Source organism: Maylandia zebra, linkage group LG10 (genome assembly GCF_041146795.1).
Source record: "Maylandia zebra isolate NMK-2024a linkage group LG10, Mzebra_GT3a, whole genome shotgun sequence".
In the NCBI taxonomy this organism is placed as follows: domain Eukaryota; kingdom Metazoa; phylum Chordata; class Actinopteri; order Cichliformes; family Cichlidae; genus Maylandia; species Maylandia zebra.
The window spans coordinates 32,949,689-32,959,381 of NC_135176.1; the positions used below are offsets into that span (position 1 = coordinate 32,949,689).

The 9,693-nt window shown below is 41.9% G+C and overlaps 1 protein-coding gene across 1 annotated transcript; it reads left to right on the plus strand.

Moving 5' to 3' along the window:
• Positions 1-6,133: 6,133 nt before the first annotated feature.
• Positions 6,134-7,775, plus strand: LOC112432606 (olfactory receptor 2K2-like). Its single transcript, XM_024801114.2, has 3 exons — positions 6,134-6,495; positions 6,820-7,046; positions 7,438-7,775. The coding sequence occupies exons 1-3, from the start codon at positions 6,134-6,136 to the stop codon at positions 7,773-7,775; spliced, it is 927 nt and encodes a 308-aa protein (XP_024656882.2).
• The last annotated feature ends 1,918 nt before the right edge of the window (positions 7,776-9,693 follow it).

The following is a 9,693-nucleotide window of genomic DNA, read 5'->3' on the forward strand; positions in this document are numbered from 1 at the left end:
GTTGTGTTTAGACGCTGCTGGACTTTCTCTCCTTTCGTCTCTGTGCTTGTTTCCAAAACCTTCTCTTCTGACTTTTTTCTCTTCCTTTCAGATCACTGATGTTCTTTATTTTTCTCTTTTTCACTCTTTTTCTCCATCTTTCACTTTATGAGAAACTCTTTCTTCAACTCAGGCTGGCTGTTAATGTTTTCTCTCCTTCTTTTTTAAATATCATTGTTCGTTCTCTTCCGTTCCTCTGACAGCTTCCCCTTTGCTATTCTAGCCTGAAATGTACCATTTTGTAATTACTATAATTTTTCTGAAGCATGTGCATTTATACAGATTAAGGATGAATATTCACAACACAATTATGCATTAAGCAATAGAGATGCTATCCGGTCTTTAAGTTTGATGTCATTAGCTGTTTCCAGGTCCAAACTCCGCTGCAGGTCCCAAAGTCAAAGGAGCTCTGCAGCATTACTGAGAGTTACAAACTGTCTAAATTCTTTCATCTTTAATAAAATGATCAGTGTGGCTGTTTTACCAGGTGTAACATCCAGGCATCCATGAAAACAGAATATATGAAATTTAACAGTTAGAAGTTAGATTGTTTCCACCTGAACATGATACACCAGCTCTGCTGCCACCTCCAACATAAATGAAGACAGAAAACTAAACAGCAGTGACGTTTGTAGGGTTACTGAAGTTGGGCTAGCTGGTATATAATGATGTGCTACGTGATTGCTAGCGACACAGCTATGTTAGCATAAACACAGTGAAGCTGGAGGATGAAAGCTAACTTTTTTCCACTTGATAAAGGTTAACGTGAGGGTTCCCGATGGTTAGGCTGACAGTGATCACTGACAAGCGGATACAGCAGACACGGGAACCAGCGAGAGAAACCAGAAAGCACAACTCTAACAAAGAAACCAAAACAAAATGATAAATAATATAAAAATCAGTTCAATAATAACGCAAAACTGAAAACTCTGGGTTGATGACCCAGGCACCCTAAGAAATTCAGACAAAAAATTTCATGGTACTGGGTCTGCGACGCAGTGTTGTGCGCATTTTAGTTTTATTTCGCTGGTTTTTTTTTTGTATTTTTCTCCATGTTTCCTGTTTTATTTTGAAGGAATCTTGTGTTCTTTGTTCATTGTATTTAGTTTCTGTGAAGTTGGACCCTTTACACACGTACAAGACACGGACGTGGTGACAGCACTTCTTTATTTTGACATTAGGTTTTAGTGTGATTTTACAATGGAACAAAGACAGTCCCGCTCCGCTGTCATGGCCGCTCTCCTTCCCCTCCGACAGTCACTGTGAACATATAAAGAGTCACATTCACATTCCAGCACACCTGTTCACCCCGCCCCTGCGCTGCTTCGGGAGCTCATTGCGTCACCCTCCTCTGCAGCTGGCCAGAGACCACACCCACGCCACAGTTTCACTTCCCCTGTCCCGTCATTCATGTGTATCAGCTGTTTCCTCATATGTTTTCACTCCCCCTAATCATCCTAGTGTGTATTTAGTCAGTGTGTATTGTCAGGATGTCTGTTATCCTCACCACAGTCTGTCGTAGTGATTCGTAGTGTGTCATAGTTTTTTCATCGTTTTCATGCTCATCATCTGCCACCAGACAAATAAAGGCTTGCCTCTCCATTCATCTGCTGTTGGCTCCTGTTTCAAAAAGCTTCCAACTGCTGGCCTCTGCAGAAGCCAGCACCAAACAGTGTTGGGCAAGTTACTTTGAAAAAGTTATTAATTATAGTTACTAGTTACTTCTTCAAAAAAGTAACTGAGTTAGTAACTGAGTTACAAGATTCTAAAAAGTAATTAATTACTTCAAAAGTAACTATTATGTTACTTTAAAAAATGTTTAACCCTCTGGGGTCCAGGGTATAATTGGCCATTTTTAACTACGTTTGATGTTTCCTCCACATTTCACCTTTAAAAACTATTTATTTGCCTTGTTTGGTCTCATTCTTTTCAGCACAGCCTCACGTGTCTGAATTTACAGCTTTGTTTTCATTTTGACTGTACTAACACAACTGATCTAAAATCAGACAAAAAACATAAAATCCGAGTAGAAAAAGTGATATTTTTTACTGTAACTTGTGCCACTCCAGATATTTCTGTCCACTATAAAGCAGAACATCACAGCCTGATACCTGCAGCTCTGACAGCAGCAGGTGTATCACTCCTGTTTCTACCTGGAGACAGCAGTCGCCTCAATGTTCTGACACACAACACAAAACTATCCACAACACTACACACTAACTACACAAGACAACACATTAACTACACACTGCAAACACGCTAAACGTCACAAATCTCTCACATCTCAAAACTCGCTCTCTCTCGCCGTCACTCCTAAATCTTCCGCCTCTTCCTAAACAACCAAATGTCATGTTGCCAAATCATTTTTTGATTGGTCGACATGTTACATTTTTCCACCAACACAAACGGGCTGTTTTATGTTTTGTTTTTTTATTTCTTGCTCATAAGCAGAGCGTGCTCGCTGCGCTGTCCTTAGACAGTAAACATGAAACTATTGAGGAAAAAATGCTGCGTATATCTTGTTTATCATGACTCTGGTTTTACGTGGCCACACAGTTTATAAACTGGTATATGTCACCTTGTTGCTTTGTCTTTAAGTGGTCATGTGATTGACCACGACTACTTTATTCTTCCTCAGTCAAACAGCAGCACTCATGTGATTGTTTTGCCCCCTGAGATCCAGGTGTTGTGCCAGACAGTGATCATGATTACCGCGGGAGCGCAGCTGCTTAAAGCCGTAGTGTCCAGATTACTTACAGCTACTTCCGTGCAACTGATATAAGATGCTGTAAGCTGAACACAGCTTCAACCGTCTGTTTGTTGAAAAATAGTAACGGAGCGCAATTTCTTGTTGGTAACAGTAACGGCTTTGTAACGATAGGAATAGTAATTAGTTAGATTACTCGTTACTGAAAAAAGTAACGCCGTTATTCCCATCGCTGCAAACAACTGAGTTATTTTTACACATCGGCCAGCATCTGGCCAATCCACCACCTTTCATTGTTTATACCACACAAAAAAACAAAACAACAAACAAACAAACAAAAAAAAACATCGGTCCATAAAAAAGAGAAATCACAGTCCAGCTATGCATGTTGCCATATAATTTTTTGATTGGTTGACATGATACATTTTAACACGCATAGCAGAGAGTGTATGCTAGAAAATGCATTTTTTTTCCTGCAGGAAATGCGACAATAGTATTTAGGAAGAAACACAGCTTACATTTTTCATAACTGCTCTGGTGTTACATGGCCTATCAACACAATTTGAAACCGGTATGTAGTTTGAAGTCTGCACTTTAACACAAAGTGAAATGGAGACTCTGGGTCACTGCATCTTGTTGCAGTGTTGTCTTAAATTGGTCATGTGAATTGCAACCGTCGACCCCAGAGGGTTAAATCAGTGCTGCCTCCTACTCTTTGCCAGTTCATCCTGCTACATTTGGTAGTAACTCTTTTGTTCTCAGCATATACTATTATATATTGTACATATATTTATTAGTTTCAGATGTAGCCATTCTTGTATTTTGCTTGTTTACATTATTGTATTTTGCACAACTCTGTTGCTTGTGAAGCTCGCACACAAGAATTTCACTCACATGTGCTGTACCAATGTACCTGCACATGTGATGTGACAATAAAAGTGATTTGATTTGATATGCTCATTTCACCCGTGTCTACCGTTGCCTCTTTGTGTCTTCTCCTCCTGCCCTGTTACTCTCCAGTGCTGGTTCAGGTTGCTTCCACTTCTAAGGTCTGTTTACAGCAAAGGTTTCAATATTCATCAGAATCAGAATCAGAATCAGAATCAGAATGGGTTTATTGCCAGATGTTGAGGTTTACAACATTAGGAAATTGCTGCGGTGCTTCAGTGCAGACAATAAGAATTAAAGTGCTATGTAGAAAGAAAGATATGTGCATGAGATATACATGAGATATATACATGAGAATAAGAATTATGAGTGCTACGTAGAAAGATATGTGCATGAGTGCAGGTGGTGATCAGTGCCAAACATGAAATGATGCAGTGACACAGCGTAGGGTCATGTGTTAGTGGCGGGGACAATCATGTGGTTATTATTCATGTGTTCAACAGCAGAGGGGAAGAAACTGTTCTTATGGCGAGAGGTTCTGGTGCGAATGGACCGGAGCCTCCTGCCTGAGGGGAGCAGGTCAAACAGACTGTGTCCAGGGTGAGAAGGGTCAGCTGAGATCCGGGCTGCACGCCGCAGTGTCCTGGAGGTGTACAGGTCCTGCAGAGATGGGAGTCTGCAGCCAATCACCTTCTCAGCAGAGCGCACAACACGCTGCAGTCTCTGTTTGTCCCTGATAGTGGCTCCAGCGTACCACACGGTGATGGAGGAGGTGAGGATGGACTCGATGATTGCAGTGTAGAATTGCATCATCGTCCGTGTTGGCAGGTTGAATTTCTTCAGCTGCCTCAGGAAGTACATCCTCTGCTGGGCTTTCTTAATGACGGAAGTGATGGTGGGCTCCCACTTCAGGTCCTGGGTGATGGTGGTACCCAGGAAGCGGAATGAGTCCACAGAGGTGATGGGGGTGTCAGTCAGGATGATGGGGGGAGTGGAGCTGTGTGCTTCCTGAAGTCCACAATAATCTCCACTGTCTTCTGGGCATTCAGCACCAGGTTGTTGTGGCTGCACCAAGACACCAGACGTTCAACCTCCCTCCTGTAGGCAGACTCATCCCCGTCAGAGATGAGCCCAATGACGGTGGTGTCATCTGCGAACTTGATTAGCTTGACAGACTGGTGGGTGGAGGTGCAGCAGTTGGTGTACAGGGAGAAGAGCAGGGGAGAAAGAACACAGCCCTGAGGGGAGCCGGTGCTGATGGTCCGGGAGTCCGAGACATTCTTCCCCAGCCTCACATGCTGTTTCCTGTCCGTCAGGAAGTTAGTGATCCACCGGCAGATGGGATCAGGCACATTCATCTGGGAAAGCTTGCCTCGGAGATGGTCTGGAAGGATGGTGTTGAAGGCAGAGCTGAAGTCCACAAACAGGATCCTGGCGTAGGTTCCTGGGGAGTCCAGATGCTGCAGGATGAAGTGTAGGGCCATGTTGATGGCGTCGTCTACAGACCTGTTGGCTCTGTATGCAAACTGCAGGGGGTCCAGGAGGGGGGCCGTGAGGGTCTTGAGATGGGAGAGAACTAGGCTCTCAAATGACTTCATCCCGCTTATCTGTCTGCCCTCCTGCCCATCGTGCCTCCCCTGGACCCCCTCTGGAATCTCTGGAACAGGACCTGCGTCCAATCTGTACATAACACACTCCCACCAACTCCACGACAATCAGTACTCATCTTTAGCCATTTCCTTGCCTTCTTGTCCAGTAACCCCTCTTTCCTTTGTTGCAGAGTTGCTGCTCCATCATTCCCTCTGTTGCCCGTCACTAATCATTCTCCAGCAGCAATCTCTGATGATCCCTTGCCCTGGCGATGCTTGTCATCTGAAGTTGTGTTGTGATTCTGAGCTCAAGTTTGTGAGTAAATAAATTATTGTAAATAGTCATTTGCATGTTATGAGTCTGCATTTGGGTCCAAAAACTTTATATGAATCTCTGGTTCATTACATGTTGCTTTCTATTGCATAGATGGACATTTTAACATGGAAGCTTTGAGTGACTGATTCTGGAGCCAGAATCAAATGGCCATGCAAGGAACTGCAGTTTGTGGCACTTCAGGCACAGAGCTTATTGGTTGTATCCAGGATGGAGGCTGATGTTTCAGTGGTAAACATGAATGAGAAACGATCTGCAAATTAATAAAAGCACAGCACAGTTTCCTCAAACAGTCAGAGCAACTTCAGCACGCAGACGAGAAGGCAGAAGGATAAGAAGATAAAAAAGTATAATTCAAGCTTTTCGAGTTTTTGATCATTAGACATTGTCTGTCATTCTCTTCTTTGATTCCAGATCTTGTGGTGTATTAATTCAAAGCTTTTTAAAAAATCTTTTATTACATTTTACTAAAACATGTATCTATGAATCTAAAAGCTTTGTCTGGTTTGTGTTACCTGTTTCTTGGGTTTTGATGTGTTTTGCAGAAACGAGCTGCTGTGGATGGAGAACCTAACAATGGCGACTCCTCTCAAACAGCCGATTGTGTTTGAACTTGAAGGCTTCTATATACCTCCAGGGTTTGGCCCTTTACTGTTCTTCCTGGCTCTGTTTACCTACATGTTGGTGTTGCTGGGCAATGGTGTCATAGTATCCGTGATTGTTATTGACAAGAACCTGCACAGACCCATGTTTGTAATGGTGTGCCACCTGCTAGTCTGTGATCTTTTGGGGTCCACAGCTGTGCTGCCTGGTCTCATGATGCACTTCTTGATGGGGCAGAAGAGGATTGCATACATCCCAGCCATTGCCCAGGCCTTTTCTGTGCACACATATGGGCTAGCAGTGCAGGCTATTCTGGGTGCGATGGCCTACGACAGGTAATAAAACTATCAGCTCAACGTAAAAATCAAAGAAAAAAGAAAATCGAACTTTCCTTTTTGATGCTGCTGTTTGAATTGATAATGGATTATGTCTCCAACCTTTAGCTGTATGTCAGCATTGTGTTCTTTTCGTCTGTTCTTCTTCTGTTTTTATCTTCTTTTTGTTTGTAGAATTGTAAGAAAAAGTTTTTTTTTCCAAAGAAATGAGAAAGTACAGGATTTTGAAAAGACTTTAATTTTTTTTTTTCATTAACAAAACTTCTAAATTAAAACCTACTACATATCTTTTAGTATAAATGCCCCTTCTATTTCTCTGTGCAGGTACATTGCAGTCTGTGAGCCTCTCAGGTATCACGCTATCATGACCTCGGCTTGGCTGCACTCCTGCTGCGCCCTGGCCTGGTTGCTTGCTCTGCTGCCTATTGCTGTGCTCTTCAGCTTCCACATGAATGTCCCATTGTGTGGCAGAGTCATTCTGCATGTTTACTGCAGCAACCGGGGTATCCTAGGCCTGGCCTGCATTCCCACACCTGCCAGTGACATCTATGGTCAGTCCTAAGTGTATGCAGTAGATGGTTGAACATTTTATCAGCTTCAAATCAGCTTGATTCATAGCCTTAGTTTCACAGTTTAATTTTTTTTCTCTCCCTCAATAGTTAAAATGATGAGTGCAGTATTGCAAACCATTGTCTCCACTTTATACTGTTGTACAAGCAACTTCTGTGTTTTGTTGGATTTTTAGAGAAAGGAATTAAACTGATTGTGTTGTCATGGTTTTTTTTTTAAAGAAAAGCTTGTCCCCACAGTGAGATCTCAAGCATTTATTAGCTGTTTTTTCCAGATATAAACAGATTTTAACTGAGGGAACAATTAAACCACATGGGTATGGGGACATGTAATACTTGATTGAAAGGACAGTTGTCTCTTTTTATTCGGTAGGTCTGGCCATGACCTGGACTGTGAGTACAGGGATCTTCCTTATCATTGCTTTTTCCTACATCAGGATCCTGCAAGTATCTCTAAAACACAGCAGAATCGACACCAGCATCCGCAGCAAGGCCTTTCAAACCTGTGCTTCTCACCTCGTCGTGTACGTGCTCTACCAAATAGCCTCAGTGATCATAATTGTGAGTTACAGGTTTCCTTCAGTGTCTGAAAACCTAAAGAAATTCTTTAGCATTCTGTTCATCATCGTTCCACCAGCCATCAACCCCATTATCTACGGACTGGTCAGTAAAGAGTTACGCAGCAGCATCATTAAACACTTCACAATCTAGTGCAGTGTAAATGTTCCAAAAATACTGGATACTCATACAAGAGGCAGAACAAAGCCCAACAAAGTTTTTTAATATTATTGATATTATTAATTAATATTTATTTATTAATTGTTGTTGTGATTTATATATAAATGATACCAAATTGTATTAATGTCAAGATGAATGGACCCAAACTCCTGTAATTTCAGAATGAATGACCTGATTTGTCTTCCTTTCTACATCTATGAAAAAAAGTGAATGTCTTAATGCCTCAAGGAAGTTAATTACTTTAGAATAGAATAGCCCTTTATTGTCATTGTACATGTACAGTGAAATTATGGGTGCTACACTCTGCAGGAGTATAAAAAAAATACATAAATAGGAATAAAAAGCAAACAGAAAAGACATATAGAGTCTAGAGGAATACATATACAAAACATAGAAAGGCACACAGTGGAGAGCAAAGTGCTTGGAAGTAGTGCAAAGACAAGACTTGGTCTGAATAGAGTCATGTAGGGTTAATCTGACCATGGCTCAGATTAACGTGGGTGGGCAGGGCTGGGGTGTGGGGGAATAGTGTTTGTTAACAGTCTGAATGACCAAGGGGAAGAAGCTGTTAGTGAGTCTGGAGGTGTAGGACCTGATTGACCTGAGGCACAGACCAGAGAGCAGCGGGTCAAACAGGTGGTGGGCGGGTTCACCTGTGAGGGCCCTGGTTTACCTGAGACAGGAGGATCTGGCAATGGCCTCCAGGGTGGCAGAGAGCAGCCAATCATTTTTTGGGTTGTGTTAGTTACCCTCTGCGCAGCCTTCCTGTTCCCATTAGTGTCCCCTGCATACCATACAGACACACTGCGTACACACAGAATTAAAATAAATGGAAACTGAGAATCTACAATGAAGCACTTGTGTAATTTTCAACAGGTTTTGCTGGGATTGTGTCAGAGAGGTCAACCTGGGTTTTCTGGTTGACTTCGTACTGGCCTCGTGGAACCACTTTCTACTTTCCAGGAGTTAAACACCTCCACACAAAAGTCACTGACGCTAGTGTGGGTTTAGACATCACTTTATATGGCAGGTGTGAAACTGTAACAACAAAATACAGTGTATATGAGTGACAAACTAAAATAGTTACTTAACAAGCGGCATGACCATGTGCTTATGCTGACAGCCAATAACTGCCTACAAAGGGGTATTTATTATTTTCTTCTTTTTTTGGGGTTGTATGGAAGCCCCAAACGCAATTTCATTGTTCTTGACAATGACAATAAATAAATAAATACCTAAACCATAAATTAGCCTGCGTAATACAGCATGTAAGTAACTGCCATTAATTGACATAAAGTGCCAAGCAATAATGCATACTCACAGGGAATGTCTTTTTATGAACCTTTCACAACACATGTTAAGTCGATTGTCTGAGTTTTTCTGACACGTCTCCTGTCCGCATGGGCCATGCCTTTCTCTTAAAGGGTCAGCACACTAACCACCATGCTGAACAAAAAATGTACAAAATTGACAATAGTCAGAACAGACTTAAAATGCTATAAGATTTGTGTATATAGCAGGTGAGGACAAGCAGAGGGTGTGACAGAGGAGGATGCTTAAGGTGGTGTAAGATGGAGGCAGAGGATCTGCTGTGATGAACTGTAAAAGGAGCAGCTGGAAGAATTAGAATTTTGGTTCATGCTAATTAACTACACAAAAGTTTTATGATGACATGATGATTGAGAAGTATCTAGTTAGAACGTAGCTTTCAGTAAACAAGCAGAGCAGAATGTTTAACTTAAAAAAGTGCAACATATGACGAACACGAGGGTAGTTGAGATAACAAGCAGAGGATTAAATGTCATTTTCTGTTTAAATGAGGTCAAAAAAGTTTATTCAATGAGGAACATCCAAGGCAATCAAAAAAGTGGTAACTATTGGGTGAAATGCC

Excerpts from the sequence above, each read along its gene's own strand:
- LOC112432606 (XM_024801114.2), top strand. The coding sequence starts at position 6,134 with ATGGCGACTCCTCTCAAACAGCCGATTGTGTTTGAACTTGAAGGCTTC. Across the intron at positions 6,496-6,819 it reads GGTGCGATGGCCTACGACAG|GTACATTGCAGTCTGTGAGC; the intron begins GTAATAAAACTA and ends TTCTCTGTGCAG. Across the intron at positions 7,047-7,437 it reads ACCTGCCAGTGACATCTATG|GTCTGGCCATGACCTGGACT; the intron begins GTCAGTCCTAAG and ends TTTATTCGGTAG.